Source organism: Pararge aegeria, chromosome 10 (genome assembly GCF_905163445.1).
Source record: "Pararge aegeria chromosome 10, ilParAegt1.1, whole genome shotgun sequence".
Classification (NCBI taxonomy): domain Eukaryota; kingdom Metazoa; phylum Arthropoda; class Insecta; order Lepidoptera; family Nymphalidae; genus Pararge; species Pararge aegeria.
Genome location: NC_053189.1, coordinates 18,390,249 through 18,411,998, shown reverse-complemented (window position 1 = coordinate 18,411,998; position 21,750 = coordinate 18,390,249). Strand labels below are relative to the sequence as shown.

Below are 21,750 nucleotides of genomic sequence, written 5' to 3'. Positions count from 1 at the left end.
TAATAAGACTTCAATAAATTGAAATGTGAAGTGTGAACCTTGCAAAAGTACTCTGTGAACTTGTGATAGAGACGTCTGCAATATCACAATATGTCTGACTATTTGGAAATATTTTTAGAATTATCGTAGTCTAAAATAATAAAATAATCCACTGAGGAGTCGTCCAAGTTATGGACTATATATGATAAACTTTGTAAAGAGGTAAGTCCCGTTATAATGCGACCACTACAAATGTATCTCATTCATTCTCGCATTCGACTTTTTTATGTATCAATGGCCTTTATCTTGGACTTTTGTTTTCTTTTGTCCCTCGGCCGTGCGTCGAACGGGTTTGTGACATTCGGTCATGCGAGTTCGCACGTTTTATATTGACATAGCTTTATTTTTTCAGACAGATCGATAAGGCGAGAAAGCGAATATAGCGAAGATATGTGTTGTGGGCAACTCGCCTTGCGTGTGTATAGTAGACGTGCGCGTGACGAGCACCGTGCGACGGGGTGCTCCGGGCTCGGTGCGCACCGGACGATATAACGTCGCTCATTTCGCCAGGGCCATCCTGCGCGATTAGTGTTTTTGTACATATTTTTTATAACACAGACCCAACATGGATACGAGGGTGCAATGCCCTGTGTGTACACTGTACCTACACAGTGGCATGTCATTGGAGTCGCATTTGGATACACATCCAAAAGACCAAGTCATAAAAGCACTATGCAGTCTGTCAGCTAAGAGTACTGGGTTTGGAAGTAGGACTCCCACTCCCCACTCTGAGAGGTCATTCAGGAGCAGGTCACGCACTCCCGCTACTGATGATGGGCGATGGGCTGGATCTCATCGCACCAGTGAAAATGATAGGTACTGGAGGAGGACACCAAGTCGCAATAAGTCCACTCCACTCTCAAGCAGGACTGGAACTCCCGATACTAGAGTTGGAAATATTGTATTTGAGAGTGACAATATAATAAATACAAATTCCAATCAGTGCTCTGATGTATTTACTGTTAAGTCAGATAAGACACAGCGGACTTATGTGTCTACCGGTCAGTTGTCAGGCTCAGACTATGATCAGCGATTCCCATTCTTCCCAGAAGCACAGGAAGATACAGAGATAAAATATTCCCGTAGCTCTGAATATAATGCCCAGAATGAAAGTTTGAACACTGAATTTGCATATAATATGCCTTCACCTGCCAACAAGCAGGCAAACATCCCACCCACAACATCAAGGAGAACTAATGAACGAGACTTTGTTAAAATTTTACCAAAAGCAAACAATGTGTTTATGAAAACAAATGTAGCAAGTGGTTTGCAATATGTAACACCAGGACCTAACCAGATGCATGTAATGATGCCAACGCCATCACAGTTTGTGCAAAAGAATGTGCAAAACAACATGATTTTGACTGGAAATTTAACTAGCGCCCAAATTCACAATTCAAAGTTGATGGCACCTCCACTGACTAATCAGTTATTAACATCAGGAACCTTTACCCCAGGAACAACTGTAGTTACACAAAACTCCCAAATCATTTACCGAGAGATGGTACATAATTTAGATGGTAAACCTTTTATGTCAACTATTCCTGCTGTACTGGGTTCTGTTGAGAATGTCACCAATGTGTCACAGAGTAGTGCATTGTACCAAAATCATCTTATGGTAGTTGACCAGTTTGGAAACACCTCTTGCATGTACACAACACCACAGCATTTAATTACTAAACCAGCCATTTTTAGTGAAAATATGACATACTTGCAAAGTATTGTAGAAAAACCTCCATCAAAGAATAATGACAAAACTCTATTAATTGAAGTTAGCCCTATCCCTGACTCTCCTGTAGCAGGCTCTAGCTCCCAGCCTGTGTCTAAATCCAATTCTGTACATAAAAAACATGAAAAACATGAAAAACTTGAGCAGAAAAGGTCTGTATCAAGGAATAGCACTCCAGGGCCAAATAAAGGGCTTAAAATCATTAGTAATATAAAAGTGGAGGTTCCTGTGAAGCATCACAAAAATATGCTTAACACTATTATGGATCTGACAGGTTCAGGTGATTATACAGCACGTCCAATAAGTCCAGAGAAGATATTACCAGATTTAGATGACAACAACCAAAGTTTATGTGATGATTCAACACAGCCTTCCCTTGCAAGTGTAGATAGTATTGCTTCTAACACATTCTGTGCTATTAACAATTCCAGCAATGCATCTGGTAAAGAGTCAACTAAATCAGAGACTAAAATTGACTCAGAATTCTCTGACAGCTGTCCTGTGCCAGACCTCATTTGCAATGAGAAGCCTTCCATATCACCATGCAGTGAACTGTCTGAACATGGGGATAATTCAACCGATCACATAATAACAGCTCTTAAAACAGAACCCAATCATACATACGGAAGACGTATGATTAATAATACTGATATAGAAAATAAACAACGAAAACCGAAACCGCTGAGGATAAACAATGCATTTGTAAAAAAACCAAAGAAGGTTTTGCAGATAAAGAACTCTAAATTTCCATGTACAAATGCAAAAGATACAAGTCAATTAGAAAAAGAGCCTGTAGCATCCTCTTCCAGAGCTAGATCACCTGAAGACTTTGAAATAAATAAAATACATCGTCAAGAAACCAGTATTACTAATAGTAGTGGTATTACAAAACCTGGAACTCTACTTACAGTTTCAATAGAGAAAATAAAAGAAAATGATGAAGGCGAAAATAATGAGTTTGACGCTAACACTGAAGAGCAATCGATGGACATCGAGCCTGTAACACCATCAAATGTAAACCATTCTCAACAATATACAGCCTCGGTAGATATAGTGCAAGTTAAAGAAGAAATCAATACAAGTAATGATTTTAGTAACGAAGCAGACAAGCCTGGTTTTGATCTTGCACCAATGGCAACTTTACGGCCAATTAATGTTATCAGTTGTAGCATTGAAGAAGATTTCGATGATGACTCTAGCCATAGAGAGCTACTTGAATTAGAAGCAACATCTAAAAACAAACAGTTTGTTTCAATGATGAACGAAAATTATTTCGGCGATAACATTTATGCAGATTATTTTACTCCAGATCGCGTGGAAGCTTTCGAAGCTGAAAAGGAGTCGCAATTCACTAAAGAAAATAACAGAGAAAACATGTATATTTGGGGTGAGCCTTCTCAGAGGGAAAGCGAATTTGTTTTACCTAATTTTATTCATGAAAGCTATAAAATTGCTGAAAATGGTCTGGACTATTCAGACATGGGCGCGGAGGAAAATATTGATGGAGATAAGTGTGAGGGAGATAGCAAAGTAGATGTGTTAAGTGAGAGCAGAAGCGAAAGTGAAGCTCCATTGAATATTTGTGCAGATGAGAAAATGCCACCTAGGGGAGAACTTAGCGGACAAGAAAGCAATGGAGATATGGAATCTCCTTGGAGTGGAGTAAGTTTTCTTCTTTTTTTATCTTACAATCTTTCTGGATGATTTCTGATGATTAGTCTCAGTACTTAAAGCGAATATGCCAATATTCATAGTATGTTACATTAAGCAAGAGTGTAATGAACTTCATGTTCATTAATTCAAAATTCCTGTAAAGAATATACCTTAATGTGCAAAATTATTTATTTTTGGTGTAAAATGGAAAACAGCTTTAAAAGACGTAGTAGTGGTGTATTTTTCGTTCTTTGCGTGGCGGGCATTAAAAATAATGGTACGATGCTAAACTTCATAATTGGTGTACAACTCTTTTTGTAAGTTGGATTATTTTAATTTTGTGATTTTAGAGTAAATTCTAATATTTGCTTTAATAACGACCATATGTTTAATAAAAATACTATTAATTGGTGTACAACTCTTTTTGTACGTTGGATTATTTTAATTTTGTGATTTTAGAGTAAATTCTAATATTTGCTTTAATAACGACCATGTGTTTAATAAAAATACTATTAACGAGCTGCTCTACCATAATTATGAATGAACGCAAAAGTCTTTTGTACTTTTGGGGAATAAGGCTAATTAGACAGCCTTAGGTTTTTTTTTTAAATTTAAACACCAAATTAAGGTAGCTCACGATGATTCGCTGCTAAAAAATCGCGTCATAAATTCCTTTGAGTCTTGTGTTTTACATATTGCGATTATCGCAACGTTTCTCTTGGCTGAATTTTGATACTTTATAGAACATTACGATTGTCATATTGTCTCTGTCCAATTAATCTTTGCCAACATCATTCTGAGATTTGGTTCAGACTTCCAGGAGGCAAACATATATCCAGTTGCATGCATTAAGATAATGATTGCATTATTGACCTGTGCCTCTATTCTCTGAGCATTACAGTTACGGAAACATTCTGATGAATGGTATTTCAGATTAAATTAAGTAAATAAATAAATAAATATATTTCGACAATACACACATCGCCGTCTAGCCCCAAAGTAAGCGTAGCTTGTGTTATGGGTACTAAGATAGCTGATGAATATTTTTATGAATAATATACATAAATACTTATAATATACAGATAAACACCCAGAACCTGAAAAACACTTATGTTCATCACACAAACATTTTCCAGTTGTGGGAATCGAAGCCACGGCCTTGGACTCAGAAAGCCCACTGCGCCAGTCTGCCGTCAAAATAAAAAAATACACATATCAGTATTGGCTTTGCCTTTAGTTTCTGTTTAAATAATGCGACTGAATGAGGCGGAATACGGCTGTATGGTCACTGATCTTTGCCAGTCCTGAAGTGCAAAAAACAACAAGCGTCTTCCCGCTATTTTCATTTTGAAGCAAGCAAAGTCAAATAAACCTAAAGTAAAAGTTTATCTTTTACGGTAAATAATATTTAAGATAGTAATATAGAATAAAAAAATGTTTTATGAGTATATTCAAGTCGATACATTATTTTTAATTAGATTAAGAAGTGTGAGTTCTATTCGCGAAATTTGCGAATAGAACTCGGATAGAAGATACCCAGAAACACAGACCAGATGATTCGCATTGCCCGCTGAAAATGACGGGTTTTAAAAAATACTACTTAATTCGTATGCTTTTTTGCTATTTTGTTTATTTCTGTCCAATTCAAAATTCAAATTAACTTATCCTTTATTCAGGGTGGATATCACATGCACTTATATGTTACCATTATTGTGAGTTACCATTATATTATATTGATAACTACGTTTGTTATCAATATCACCGGTTTGGGCCGGGCACATAGTTCGGAGAAAGGATGGACGTTGGGGCCCCAAGGTGCTGGAATGGCAGCCCCGTACTGTTAAGCGCAGCGTTGGTCGACCCCCAACGAGGTGGACAGACGACATTAAGCGCGTCGCAGGTAGCCGTTGGATCCAAGCGGCTCAGAATCGTGGAACTTGGAACTCCCTACAAAAGACCTATGTCCAGCAGTGGACGTCTATCGGTTGATGTGATGATGATGACGTTTGTTAGCTTAATACTATAGCTAGGAGGGTTCCAAACGCGCCTCTGGTCTAAGGAGAGCCCACAACACAATTTATAAAAATAAATGCATTGCGTGCGATTCGCAAAAACAAGAAAATGGCTCGACCATTTTGGATTTGTTTTTTGTTTTGTTTGTGTTGTTGTTTACGTAAGAAAAATACGATCATATAGAAAAAAAAAAATCTGAATTGGTTACTTTTTATGGGAAAAGTCACTGCGGATTAATTATAACGAGTTTTTTTAGGTGTTTTATGGTCGTCTATGTTCATTATAAATAGATAAAGATAACCAGTAGCAGAGAATTTGCGACTGTAACGAGCAGCATTAGGTCCATTTCACTTTGACTTAAAGTGTACTTAAACTCCGAAATGAGTGTAAATCATTATTATTTATTTTTTATTTATTGAACTCTTTATTTGTACACCACTATAAAGTAAGGGAAATAAAACAATTACATTATTTTACTTTTACCTACTTGTGTATTTTTTTTTGTGTCTTTATTCTTTATTAATAAACCAACGCAAAATATATTTTTGTAGGGTAATGATAATTACAAAATAAATTAATATTTACAATAAATATAAGCCTTCTAACTGTTCACTTATGGGCATGGTACCCAAAATGCTGGCGCTATTGCCCCTTTGAATTGCTAGACTTAGCCGTTGGGCTAAATAAGCGCGTCTTGGGTCACCAGACGTAAGGACTAATTATTGGGACACGATGTTAATAAAAGAATAATAGAAATACAAAGACGGAAGTAGAAAACAAAACACGGCCTTATCGCTTAGTATAGCGATCTCTGCCAGGCAACCTTAGGATTAGGACAACATGAGCGAGAACGGTTAGGTGGTGTAAAAAAAATTAAAAAAACATGTAGTAAGACACTCGATGTCGTTTTTTCATCGAATGGGGGTATATGAACGCTGTTTTTTTTCCAGTGCAGGGCCGCTGCTCCAACACCTTTCGACCCCAACGTCCATCTTTCGGACTAATAACAATACTTTAACATTACTTAGACATTTAAATTTACAAGTGAAACAATGTGAATTTATTAAATATACTATCAGACGTTAACAATTATACAATTAACTTTGAAATCGCGCGGCTATTGTGCCAAGGTTGTATACTTGATTATATTTTATGATTTCATTAGATTAATTCCACTTTATTTAATAATAGGTTTAGGAAATATTGTTTCAAGGAATGCAATGATTTTGACCTATATTTCAGAAGACGAGGAAATAATTTTTTTTTTATTTGTTTGTTTATCCTCCCTTTATGTTCTAACTAAGCAACCAATTAACGTAGTTTTTGGCAAAAATTTTGGTTTTTTTTATTCCAGGATAATCTGTTCCTATGGGATTTAAAAAGAACCGTAACAAAGTCGGAACAAAGAGTGTGGGCAACAGCTAGTTGTTATGTAATTAGTTTCACATACATGTTGTTAGGTCAAAACATACTCCATAGTTAACCATGGTATTTAATTTTTTTTTTATGAAAGTTGAGAATTTGAGCAGTGATTCAAAGTAAGACTGCTTTGTTGGTCTAATGCAGGTATTCTCAACCTTAGCCAGCCGCTTACAAGTTAAGAAATTTGTCACGGCGCCCGCGCCATAACACTAGCTGTTTAAAATAGATACTTGTTAGTTAGGCTCATAAACATCCTCATTATGATAACAATAATGAATAATATTTTTTTTATAAAGAATTAATAAAAATTATGCCATCCCAACAATGGGTTATGTACACAATTTTTCCAAGTTTGGGATAAGATGTGACACCCCATGTGCCATGTAATGGCAAAACCCCTGTTTTTTGAAATACGGAAGGGATATTTTACGGCGCCCGCCAGGGCTAACATTAGGCAGGAGACAAAAATTATATCCCCCGATTATATTCCCTGACAGGGGATATAATTGACGTGTCTACCTGCTAAATAACGGGAACATGGCATAGGAGAAGTTTACTCCCGTTTTTATCTTCTATAATTTATTGTTTTTAATTTTTTTTTAATTCTTAACAATGCTTAAAAAAAAAAATACTATTAAAAATTTATAAAAAAAAACATTCACCCTCCGCTTGCGGGGCTTTTGAATGCCCAAGCAACCGGTGGTCAGGGCTCCAGAGTGAGGAACACAAACACAAACACAAACTCACAATACGCGCCGGTTCAAGGACTACTGCCTTCTGTATCCGACCCTTGATCCAACAACCAAGCGAAAGCTTCTTAAGATGTTGGTTGAAGCTTTTCGCGAAAAGATCATTGACTGAAACGACGATCGGGACAGTAACGGTCGACTCAACATTGTACATGGCGGTAATCTCGTGAGCAAGGTCCAAGTATTTAGATACTTTTTCCTTTTCAGCTTTCACCAGATTATCGTCATGTGGAATAGTTATGTCAACAATTATTGCACGGCGCACTGATCGATCGACTAGCACTATATCAGGTCTATTAGCTGTAATATACCTGTCAGTGATAATCGTTCGATCCCAGTAGAGCAATGCACTGCTATTTTCAAGAAATTATATTATTACACATATATTGTTTGATATTATTTCTACTAGTGCGTCAGTGCTCTGAGAGTTGATAAAGCTGTGGGAGAAGATACATTTTTATCCTTCCCCCGGGGATATAATTGTCTCCTGTCCATGCTAGCCCTGCTGGTTGGGAAGCCCTGGTCTAGTGCATATTGTTTAACTACCGATAGTGAGGTCCCGGGTTCTCGTAATCCCGGTCGAGCCAAAATGGTTAGGTATTAATAATAATAATAATAATTCATTTATTTGCATTTAACATTGGTTACAAAAAAACATAATACGTGGTGTTCTGTGTTTTCTTTTAAAACTATTTTTTTGTACGAGTCCAGAGTTAGGAAATTGGCAATGTCAATCCCGTGTCACTAGAGTACTAACTGGTGAAGGTAGTCGTTAAAGCCCACCAACTCTCATTGGAGCAGCGTGGTGGGTCTATACTCGAAAACCGTCTCTCAATGAGACGGGGCCTGTGCCAAGCAGTAGGACGTTACTAGGCTGCGGATGATAACGATAAATTCTTAGAATAATTACATCAATGGAGTGCTATATAACTACTATATATTATAACGACGTAATAATTAAAAACACTTGTGTGTCGTGTTACAGATGTACTCCGGCGTGCCGCCCGCGGAGCCCTACGACCTGATGGCGCGCGAGACCTGGGTCTCTGACGGCTCCGAGATCGACACCACTGAGAAGACCGAACCAATGTCAGTAATTCTTTCATCACATATACTCTATACTATATATACTAATATAATAAAGCTTGTGAGTTTGTAAGATCATTTCTCCAATATAAAGCCACATTATTTGTGAGTGTCCTAGGTTATATATATTAAGCCAAGAAATGAAAAAGACTTTTGCGTTGTAGTCGGACAAGCAAACTAAGTCGGAAAAAAATGGGTGAACGACAACCTCTCTTACGACGCTGCCTTAACGATGAGAGATTTAAGATTGTTTTCTAGAGAAAAACGTTCACCGCTGCCAGAGTTAGTAATAATTGTAAAGAAGATTCATTTCCATACCACTCGCCCGACAGTGCCTTGTATCAGCCTGGTATTGAAAGCGGATAAGTAATCCTGTACTGGAACATCGTGCACGGAGTATCTGAATAAAATCTGTTCATTCTAATATTGCAATCTCTCTCTAGGGTATGGTAAGGCGCGAACCATAAAATTTGTAAACTACAAAACTTGTTTTTATTTGCTTCGGGAGTTGTAAAAATCAGAGTATCCAACTCAGGGTTACAGCTGCCTTAGTTTTGGCCACCCTTTAAAACCTCGATATCCACAGGATTCTAGATGCAACCGTTACGCTCGGAAACTACTTTAAAACCCCTCGTTTCCTAGGGATTTATCCCGGTACCCGTAACGTAAAACACCTTTTACTATTACCTTACAGAGAAGAAGAGATCCACTTCCCCAAGACCCGTATGTACAACTGCGTACCGTGCGGCAACAAGTTCCCTTCGCTCAAAGAACTGCGCTCGCATAAAGCGCTCATGCACGCCTCGCCAACGTGCTCCACCACCAAGACTACGTACAGCCGTCTCCTCACCGCCAGAGCCATCAAGAAGGAAGAGAAACCGGATCCAAATGTCTTGCAAGGTGAGTCATGAACATCATCACGTGAACCAATAGACGTCCACTGCTGGACATAGGTCTTTCGTAGGGAGTTCGAAATACCACGGTTTCTGTCGCGGCTTCCTGCGACTCGGTTGCCATCCGGTCACCTCGTCGGGGGTTGACAACCGTTGCGTTTACCGGTGCGGGCTCGCCATTCCAACACCTTGAGACCATAACGTCCATCGGTTCTCCGAGCTATGTACCTCACCCACTGCCACTTCACCATCTTGACACGTTGAGCTATGTCTGTAACTCTGGATCTTCTACGGATCTCCTCATTACTCATTGGATCACGAGAAATACTGCGAGCTCATAGCTCTCTCCATCGCAAGATGAGTAATGTATGTACTAAATTTTTGATAATTTTATCCAAAAAGATTTTGCAGATTTTATTTTCAATTAACGTTAACTCAAAAAACTGTCAACCATTAAATCCAAGCTTAATTAGCTATACGTTCGAAACGCAGTAGAATCTGTATGGTGTAATTTATAATTTTTTCAATCTTTAAACGTTACACCCAACAGATGTTGGGTGTAACGATGGTGGGGAACGTTACACGCAACGACACCAGAACATCCTCAGGAGATGTTAACATGCCCAACGCTTTGTCAATAAGCGAACAGACGTTCTTAATTAACACAGCAACAAACAAAAAATATAAGTTATATTAATAAAGTGTTGAAATTAATGACATTCTTATAACTATAATATGTTTTAATTTAACATAAAATATTAATATACTAAAAGTTCGCAGGTCGTAAACTGCGACTAAAAATGTATACTATATTCATATACTTTGACATTTGCATGTCGTAGACAGCGACTAAACATGTATAATATCTTATTATATATATATATATATAAAAGAGAAAGTGTGTGGGTATGTTCCGTATAGGCTCCGAAACGGCTGGACCGATTTCAATGAAACTTTCAGGTAATCTCCGGATTGACCTGGCGAGTAATCCTGTAAAGTTTGGTGACGATCGGAGCACTCCTATTTTTGAACTGTCAAATACAGCTTTTATTTACTATAATTATATTCTATTGCTGGGTGTACATGGGTGTAGATAATGATCTTCACCCGCTCAAGAAGAGAATAGAAGAAAATGAATACGGAGAGGAATAAATGATTTAATATATTATGAGACTTAAATTAAAAATTTAATGATGTAAGTTTATTGTTTAAATAAAATAAAGCAAAATCTAGCCGGGCGAAGCGGGCTGGGTACGCTAGTATATTAAATAATACTAGGGCATTTGCCTGTCGTAGACAATGACTAAACCTGTATCATATTGTTCCATGGTTTAAGCAAATTAATGAATTTAAACGAAGAAGATTTGAAAACGTAGTTTAATAGTGGAATTATTTATTTCAGAAAATCTCCTGCTAATGGACTCCAAAGAGACCATAGCAGCGACACTGCCGCAAGTCTACGACACAATGACCGACACCAAGCCGCCACTGGTTGGCCTCATCAAACAAGAGACCAAGAGGAGGCGCCGGGACTTCAGATGCCCAACGTGCAAGGTGGATCAGCTGACCGACATCGCTTTCCACGCACACCTAAAGTTCCACCCGCTGCTGTGCCTCACCTGCGGGAAGTGCTTCTACCGGCGCACCAACCTCGCGCTGCACCTTAAGACGCATCTGGGTGTCCGGAATTATAAGTGAGTCGTGCATGTACGTCGATTTCTCATGGCTTTATAAACTTTTTTTTTTACTAACGACTTCCAATAGGCATGATGACTAGTTTAAAAAAAAACTGCCCTACGATGTTCGGGAGTTTCTATGGATATATATTATATATCCAAAAATATCTTATTTGTATTTTAAGGTTTTGTTGATATAGATTGCATTAAAACGTTATTTCCCACGAAAACCCACACAGGGTGTCATGGCCGAACTCGTGACGTCATAGTCAAATTACAGCTTAAGTAAGCTAGCACCATAGCTAAAGATTATTGATTTTGGTATTGACAGCAAAAAACTTAGCAACTGATACTTTTAAATCACAAAATACTTGATATACGCAGAGATTTTCGAAGGTCAAGCGGTACAAAATTATGTTTATATAGACGTGACGTCATAATATTGAATTAAGCGTTTCCCCTGTCATGGCGGATCACTAGATTTGGCAGTTTTATTTATTGAAAATAAATACTAATTTAACTTTGAATTTGAATAAAAATACGTTTTTTATACTACATGAATCATATATCGTTAGATAAATATAATATATTTGCTATTCTTTGTTACTGTCATCATGCCTATTTAGTTTTAAGCAGCGTAAAAGTAAAATAGATTGAAAGTCGCAGACTAAAATTCGCTTTTGAATCATCTTTAACCATGACCAAGCCCAACAGATGGTAAGTAAACCTTAACCTACCCATCGCCTGTAAAAAAAGCAACACTTCGCAGAGTATGCGAGGGAAACGTCCTGCAATTTGCTGTCCTGTGTCCGAGGCGTAGATGTTATGCCTTATGTGTCTGCAATAACACCGGCAAACGCAACATTCGGACGTCTGTCACGAAAAACCCAAATACTACGTGCGGGGCGTGCGTGCGTGCGTGTTTGCGTGCTTGCGTGCGTGCGTGCGTGTATGTGTGTGTGTGTGGATGTGTGTGTTACTTTGCTTGCATTCAAGGTATGTAATGGTAATGTACCTCAAATCTCTTGCAATCACACCATATGCCTTATTTGACTATTTAATGATATTCAAGCGTTTGGTGTGGTGTTTGTTGCTTTTAATAACATTAAAGGACGGTGTTGGAAATTTAGGGTGGAAGCATGTTTTTAACACGCCAACCAAAAACAATCTCACGAGTTAATGATGGTGGTGGAAGTCCTCTTAACATAGAAAGGAAATGGCAGTTTATTAAACGCAGTATTGTTTTACAACGCCTCCTGAACACGGATGTAGCTGAGATGGTACCCTACAGCATCATAATGAGCCCTGTTCTCCCCCAGGTGCGAGATCTGCGAGAAGAGGTTCATCACGCGCCAGAAGCTGTCGGAGCACCACAACATCCACACGGGCCGCTCGCCGGTCAAGTGCACCGTGTGCGACGACACCTTCCGCCGGTACTCAAACATGGTGCAGCATAGGTGAGACTTTTTACTTTCACCTATTACTAATACTCCGCTGATGCGGTGATAGCGCATTGGGTGGAAGCTCGATTTCACTTTCGGGGGGCCGAGTTCGAGTCCTAGCACGCACCTCTAACTTTTCTTTAAGCTTTACTTGCGTTAAGGATGTTTTTAAGAATTACAAAAACAAGGCTTTGATGGCCGATTGGGGCAGTGGGCAGCGACCCTGCTATCTGGGTCCAAACACGTGGGTTCGATTCCCACAGCTGGAAAATGTTTGTGTGATGAAAATGAATGTTTTTCAGTGCCTGGGTGTTTATATGTGTATTATAAGTATTTATGTATATTATTCATAAAAATATGCATCAGTCATCTTAGTACCCATAACACCAGCTACGCTTACTTTTTGTCTAAATGGCAATGTGTGTATGGTCTTCGTATCGTAGTATATTTATTTATAAAATAATAATTATAAATAAAAATCCTAATCAATTAAAAAAATATCTGGCCAATATAAATGAATGAGTATACTTTTATTGCACACCACAAAAAGTACAAGAAAAAAGAAAATTATAACATAACAACGTACATACAGTGTGTTAATTTGAGTGTATGAATGTATAAATCAAAATTCATTTATTTCAAGTAGCACTTTTGAAAAGTATGTCTGTGTGTATTTAATTAATTAATTAATTTATTTATTTAATGGACAATCAACAGGTTACAATAACTCTTATAAAACTAAACAAAAATTAAAAAAAAACATATTAATGTTATATTGTACACCCACTTAGAGACTGCCACAACTTGCAATAATGACTGGTGTAGTGACTCTACCACCGGTTCGGAAGGCAGATTCTACCGAGAAGAAGCCGGCAAGAAACTCAGCAGTTGCTCTTTTCCAACATCAACAATTTTATTTTACATTTTATAGTTATCAAAACTATTTACTTACTGTAAAAAAATATGTATGTATGTACTACATGATTAAAGTACTCATTATTACCTACAAAAATGTCCGCGAGGGAATACATCTAACTATCATATTTAGGTCACAATTATGGTAGCGTTTGTTTTCTTAAATTTAATTATATCGCTAGAAACAAGTATTTTTTGCTATCTAGTTCCTGGGCGTATGTTGAAGTCGGTTATTACACGACTCATGATGCGAAGCATCAGAGAGTGCTTTACGATCGAAAAGTTTTTTTCGCCTCATTTTGGCGGCTATTTTTATTATTATAGCCTTGTTAGTTGACGGAATCAAGATATTTTGCATACTATTGTCGAGATAATTTAATGGAGATTAATTCCATACTTTTAAAAAATTGATTTACTGCAATAGAATTGGAAAAAAACACCAAAATAGGTCAAAAAAATTTCCTGTCCGTCATGTGTGAAACCCGAAAAAACACTAACTTGTGAAAAAATCCATTATTTGAGTTAAATTTGAAAAAAAAAATTCTAATTGACGATTGTAGGTCACTGAATGCGAATGATTAATTAATTCAGTGTAGTTTAATTAATAAAAAACGAAAACTGCAAGACTGTATATCTATATATATCCATGTAAAATTAACATGGATGGTGATATATCTATATCTATAGATATTATGTACATTTTATTCCACCGGGGGCGCCTGTGCATCACTTTCCTAGTACAGCTGTTTTAAATTTTTTTTTTTTTTTTTTTCAATATTTGATAATTAAATGAGCATTATGAGTCGTGCACTTTTGGATATTCCAATTTTATTTTTTTAATTTATTAAAACATTGACCACATTATTTGAGTTATAAATTTTTTTTTAATATATTAAAACCACATTATTTGAGTTATCAAATAATGTGGTTGTAATAAATTAAAAAAAAAAAACAAAAATGTTCACTTGGTGGCGAGTGATGATGCAGTCATAGATGACAGCGGGCTAGCCTGTAAGGTGAAATGGCTGTAACACGTGTACCGCAATCCGCAGAGACCGCCACCACCTGAAGAAGAAGCCGAAGGTGCGCGACTTCGTGTGCCCGCAGTGCGGCGCCGTGTTCCACTCGCGCGCCAAGCTCCAGTGGCACAAAGAGACGCACGACGAGAAGCCCAAGGCGTGCGTGTACTGCAGCGACAAGTTCGTGCACGCGGCGTCGCTCACGCGCCACGTGCGCCGCTCGCACAACGAGTACTTCATGGCCAGCACCGAGAAGCACAAGACGCAGAACGTGCCGTGCCCCGTGTGCAAACAGGTGAGCTTGTCCTGGCCGCCCCAAACACCCGTAACACCCATAACGCAAGTGACCATAACACGAGCTGTTATGTTTCTTCAAACAATATCTCTGCAATTTTTATAAGTTTTTTAGTGTTTTTTCCTAAACTTGGAGGAATTATCAATTTTATAAATTCAAAATGCATACAATTTTTTTTTCATATGCATACAAAAACAGTAGCTAAAAGATTGATGTAAAAGGCATATACTAATTATTTTTGTATGCATTTTAAATTTATGAAATATCTCTACATATACAACGTGTAAATGAAAACCGAAATAATACTACATAGGCTTTAGAGGTACATTATGTACTGTCTTTGAGACTTATCTGTGAAACTCAAAATCCAATAGTTTTTGAGTAAACCATTGCCATAGTTTTTACTGAAAGAAATCAGATGCAGCCCTAACATCACATGCAAAATTAAAATTATTAACATCACATGTGACTCTTGTCACTTAATTAGGTACGTATCGCGTAGCGTAGGTACTATGCGCGTGTCGGTCTGTTATATTCAACAGGGTGGATTTAAATACTCAGCAGTGTTTCTTAAATATAGTTCAACGGGTACAAACCACGATAACATTTTGGATTTGTCGATATTTCGACCCAGTTGCATGGATCGTTGTCCCGCCGTGACCACGGTAGGTACCCGTTGAACTATATTTAAGGAATGTTGATTAACCAAGAAAATCTTAGTTTAAAATCTTTAGTTCAGCAGTGTAATGTTTTTTTCCTTTGTTGGGGTAAACAAACAACTATCCCCTATAATTTCCTCAGGGTTAATCCATCTACATTTCTTGTTCCATTGCTGCAGGATTAAAAACACTATACTTTTTTAACATTTAACAAATATTCAAATTCAAAATTCATTTATTGCATATAGGATTAATATAAGCACTATTGAAACGTCAAGTCTGTCTGTGTGTACCGACTCCACCACCGGTTCGGAAGGCAGATTCTACCGAGAAGAAGCCGGCAAGAAACTTAGCAGTTTCTCTTTTCTAACATCGTTTTACAATTTAACAATCTTTGTTCTATCTTGTGTGAGATGACAGCGGCGCGGCTTGCTTCCAGGCAACCTTGTCATTAAGAAATTCATCAATAGTATAGTAACCTCGATGCATTAAATGTGTTTTTATGCATTCTTTAAACTTATATAATGGTAAACCTAATATTACTTTCGGTAGCATGTAGCCCCACAAAAGTTTTCAGTACTTTCCTAAGACGATATGCTGATATCACTAATGTATGACCGTTTCCAGTAAGTCGATTGTTTATATGCACTTATCTATATATATAAAAGAGAAAGTGTGTGGGTATGTACCGTATAGGCTCCGAAACGGCTGGACCGATTTCAATGAAACTTTCAGGGAATCTCCGGATTGACCTGGCTAGTAATCCTGTAAAGTTTGGTGACGATCGGAGCACTCCTATTTTTGAACTGTCAAATACAGCTTTTATTTACTATGATGATATTCTATTGCTGGGTGTAAATCTTAATATATATAAATCTCCTGTCACGATGTTTGTTCGCGATGGACTCTTAAACTACTTAACCGACTTTAAATTAAATTGGCACTCCATGAGCAGTCTGGTCCGACTTAAGAGATAGGGTAGCTTAGATCTTTAATTATAGTCGCAATTTTATTTTATTGCAATTTTTTTGTCTATAATTAATTGACAGTCACACGTTATATATATATACTACTATACTCATTTAAGGCTTAGCGATACTGAATACTTTAAAAACAAAATCAAACGCAGACGAAGTCGCGGGCAACAGCTAGTGATTTAATAAAAATTTAATTATGTAAGTTTATTGTTTAGTCTAGCAAAGCTAGTACATTATATGGATGAATGTTTTGTTTTACAAAGATGAGATTATATATATTGCTTCCAAGTTGGTGGTTGTATGTCGGTCACGAGCTCGCCCCTCCGCTTTGCAGGTGTACCTGCGGCCGAACCTGCGCGCGCACCTGCTGACGCACAGCGGCAAGCGGCCGTACCACTGCGTGGTGTGCAGCAAGGCGTTCACCACCAAGTGGAACCTCAAGCTGCACCGCTGGACGCACGTCAGCCGCTCCGCCAAGCCCTACAAGTGCGGCCTGTGCAAGGGCGCCTTCATCCGGCACACGGAGTACGTGTCGCACATGAACGCGCACAAGTCCGTGCGCCCGTACACGTGCAAGTACTGCGGCTGCCAGTTCATCCGCAAGTACAACTGCCAGAGGCACGTGCGCGAGCACGAGATGGCGAAGAAGTTCGCGTGCAAAGTGCCCGAGTGCGGGAAGACGTTCCACAGGAGTTACTACCTCTCCGAACATATGAAAGTGCACAGTGGCGCGAGACCGTTCTCGTGCAACATATGCGGGAAGACGTCCAGCAACAAGTCGAACCACAATAAGCACGTGAAGATACACCACGCGCGGGAACCTATCGCGACCGAGGCGTGAGTGAGCGTTTCCGGCGGTTGACTCGGGTGTTAAAAGCTTTTAATAGTGTCGCTTTAGGTAAAAAAATAGGACACGGCTGACGAGTCGTTTAAATAAAAGCTGGATAACAACTTTCATCAGTCAGGGACATTTTTCCAAAAACTGTCAAAACTAACGATAGTTATTTTTATGCCACATTAACACAATTTTTCAAGAAGTTGAAAACGACAGCCGTTGAAAAGTGTAGCTTTAGTACAAAATGTATGTTTTCTTGTATAGCGTTCAATTTGTTTTGCGCTTTTAATTTACACACGCTAGTTAATTTAATTATGAATCGCTGGCTTCCTAAGTAAATTGATACCTAATTAATGGTAACAAGATACAGATTGGAATATTCATTGATGGATGAAAGGAATACAACTAAACACTTTCGCATTTATAATATTAGAAAATTAAGCTTGTATTTTTAAATTCAATCATTCATATTTTACTTTGATTAAATGTGAAATTAAATGTGAACTAATTAAAGTACGTGAACAAGTCCCTGCAACTGATGACTGTTAATAACTCTAAAACATACTATTATTATTAAATCAGTATTTTTTTTTAAAGTGACATTACAAAATTCCAACCCGAGTCACCCCATTGTAAATATCTAGGTAAATTAAAAATTTTATTGTGTAAATACAGGACCAAGGTTTTTGTGTAAATTGGAGATGTGAGCGGAAGGAGAGCATTTTACAGTTTAAATCAATTTAACCGAGTGCGACTGAGTTTATTGTAGTTTGTGACACTTCCTATTTTAATTAAAAGTTATTACTATTATTATTCAAATAATTCTTACTATGCCACGGTTTTAAAGTATACTAAAGTTAAACGCACACTATGGTTGGCAGCACCGGAACACAATTAATCTTGCCTTGAGGTCTTTTTTTTGTCTTAATATCAACTACATCTGTTCGGAGTCTCTAGATTTTTGTTGCTCATGTGACACACCATATAAGTAATAAAAAAAGAGAAGGTTTTGCATCCATCAAAGAGTTTCTAGCCACGTTAACAGGAGAGTGGGAATAAAATAAGCAAACACGATTCGTCAAGATGTCTAGTTCTTTGAACAAGTTTGGTGTTCTTTGTTAAATCTTTATTTATTTCAACCACACCATCTGGATGCTGGGTGTTTCTTACTTCCAATCATTATATAAAAAAAATTCTGTCCCGTAGCTTCTAAATTGTGAAACAATACACAATATATACCTCCAAACGACATTTAGGACTGTTGAAAAAATTGAGACGTTGTTATAAAATTAGTCTACGCGTCTCTCAGGGAGTTAAAGAAAAACTTTCAACAACGTCGAATCGGATTATATTTGTCACATGAGTTCAAGCTTCACTTAAGAAAAAGAAATACTTTATTGCTCACAAACGTCAAAATATACATAAAAATTAGTATATCAACAGGCAGACTTTGCGTTACGGTGTCTCGATTAATGTGCGCGCGCCTTAATATTGGAATATGAATAGGTTGTGAGGAAATTGATGTTAACTGGACAAAGCTAAAATAATGTTTGTATATAGGTGTATAGTAACAAAAGTATTGCGATAAATTCAGTCATACCACAGCCGTGACATCACACTAGAGATTTTTCCTTTATCTACAAGAAAACTGGAGGTATTTTTGCTCGATTTTGTTGCCTTCATTTTCAGAAGTGCTCCGTATGAAAGTTATTTATCTATCTTGATGCATAAACTCAAGTTATTTTTGTCACTAAACTAAAGTAGTATACATACTACATAGATTATTATTGTTATAAACCCAGTAACTTTGGATCACGTTTATTACGGTTCTTTACAAAATCCCGTGAGAACTGTTTGTTTTCTTAGAAATAAAAGTAGTTTAAGTTACTTTCTGTCTTTTATAACTAACAAGTTGATTGTTTGCTTAGTGCGTGAAGGAAGGACATACAAACAAACACATTTTTGCATTATATTAATGAGAATTCGCCCTGCTACAGGGCACGGGTCTCCTCTTACAATGTAAAGTACCCGAGCAGACTACGCCTCCCTCAGGGAGTTATTGAAAAAACTTTCAAGAACGGAAAAAAAAGTTTATTTGTTCATATTCGCTTTGTTTATTTTAACAAATATATTCCTCTTGTCCACACGATTATCAAGTGCGGATTGGTACATTTCACACGCCTTTAAACCATTATCGAGAACTCTTAGGCATACAGGTTTTCTCACGATGTTTTCCTTCACTGTTACAGCAAGTGATAATTAATTGTTTAAAGCACACATTACTCTCATAAAGTTAAGATATTCGACGGTCGTAACTATTTATCGATATAAACCTTTAAAGTTATTTTTTTTATAAAAGAATTTGATATTCACGTTTTTGTCACGTATTGTATACTTTGATTTGTTCAAAACGTAGTATAGGAAATCGCTGGTGTGATGCTACGGTATAACTAATGAGTATTTTAGTCAAATTAATAAATGGGCATTTCGGTAAAGGTACCCCGCTTATACAGGCTGATTTAACAACTACTTGCGAACGAATGGTCTGCGTCAAATTAAATCCAACGCTTTGCGAACCGAAACTCTTTACAACCTGCGAAACACACGCCACTTGATCCGAACGATCCAAATCGGCAAGTTGCTTGACGCCATTCGACTTAAACTCACAAATCGTTGGCGTGGCTTGGGATTGCTTGACACACTTGACGCCATTCGTCTTACACTCACAAATAGTTGGCGTGGCGTGGTGTTACGTGGCGTGGGGTATCGTGGCGTGGGTTTGCATGGCATCGAAATTTATGCAATGTACAAGTGTATACAATGCATAAGAGAGCCACAACATTTTTCTGGTGATTTTGCTCGGATGTCTACTTATTCTGTTTCTTGTTATATGTATTTGCGGCCCTTAGAATCTAGCCCTTTTTAGCTGTGGCTTTAATGAATCGTAAGATTACAATCATTCAAAAGTAGTTTTTGAATCAGCATGTATAAATTATTTTCATAATTTTTTTTTATTTACTCATAGAGACCATGATTTGTTCTCTATTAATTTAGCTTTAAATTTACTATGAGTCTAGTTATTCTTTAATTTGCAAATTCTGTGGAATATACATTGTAAATGACAACAACTGTATTAGTTTCAAAGAAATTGTTTGAATTGTCTGTGTTTAAAACAACGAACGCAGCGAGCGAGCTGCCGTGTCGGTGCATGACGTCATTTTCACACGCAGCAAGTGTTGGATTATTTAAAAGCCTAAAGTCAAAGTCAAAGTCAAAAATATCTTTATTCAAGTATCTTTATAGGTGGCACTTTTGATGCGTAAATAAGAATTACACGGTAGTGAGATGATTGCGATAACCACATTCGTAAATTTAAAACTAAAGCTACGAGGGTTCCAAACGCGTCCTGGTCTAAGAAGCACACAACAAACTTAGCCGGGTTTTTCACCATCTCACAATGTCATTTAAAATTATTAGAAGAGCAACCTGGTTAGAGCAATAATTCACTCCCAAAAGCCTATACCAGTCCACTGTTGTACTGAAGGCCTCACTCTACGGCAGGTTTTGCTCATAATCACCACACTAGGCAGACGGCTTGGTGATCGCAGTAGATGGTTGTTAGTAGCATAGAGAACGCTACTGCCCGTTATCCGTTAATCGCCTCGTACGACAGCCTCGGGAGGAGGAGAGCTGATGTTTTTGAGAACTTTACTTAATATACCTAGTACAAGAATGAATAGGTATCTTCTAAGCAAGCGTGCTCTACCTTAGGCACAGTGGCGTGCACTTCATGCATGCATAAAAGCACTGCATATCCAAATTATTTAATATAACTCGTATATGAGGGAAAATTTTTCATTTTATGCCATGTTCCTGCTTTATGCATACCCTGGTCGAAGGCCCTGTGCACGCCACTGCTTAGGCTGCATGATCAATTACGCGCTCGTAAAAATAAACGAAAAAAGAAGAATCAATATACGTTATTTATTTTTCTTTACATGTGGTATAACGTGCTGCTAAGAGATATAGCGTCCCTGTACGATTTCGCGTTAAAACAGATATAAGGGGTATGGTCTTATAAAAGGTAAAGTTCAGCCCGTTAATGAGATTGCAGCCAAGCGCTATCTTTTAGTAAAATAAAAAAAAAAACACATTCGTTTGCCCGCTACTTGTATACGAAAAAGTTAATACCTTTTTCGTATACAAGTTGAAGAAGAATTAATGAAGAAAGAATGTATACTTCATTGCACATCAAGCCGTTTTATGTCGTTGTTGTAGCAACACATTCAACAACGACATAAAACGACACATTGAACATAATATGCTGTTTTATGTGACGAACTTCTCG

General features: G+C 37.5%; 1 protein-coding gene across 1 annotated transcript; it reads left to right on the top strand.

Annotated features, from left to right (window-relative positions):
* The first annotated feature begins 76 nt into the window (after positions 1 to 76).
* Positions 77 to 19,620, top strand: LOC120626716. The gene is made up of 8 exons (XM_039894362.1): positions 77 to 201; positions 392 to 3,430; positions 8,591 to 8,694; positions 9,386 to 9,591; positions 10,987 to 11,278; positions 12,580 to 12,717; positions 14,670 to 14,931; positions 16,902 to 19,620. The coding sequence occupies exons 2-8, from the start codon at positions 605 to 607 to the stop codon at positions 17,406 to 17,408; spliced, it is 4,335 nt and encodes a 1,444-aa protein (XP_039750296.1). The 5' UTR covers positions 77 to 201; positions 392 to 604; the 3' UTR covers positions 17,409 to 19,620.
* Positions 19,621 to 21,750: the final 2,130 nt, after the last annotated feature.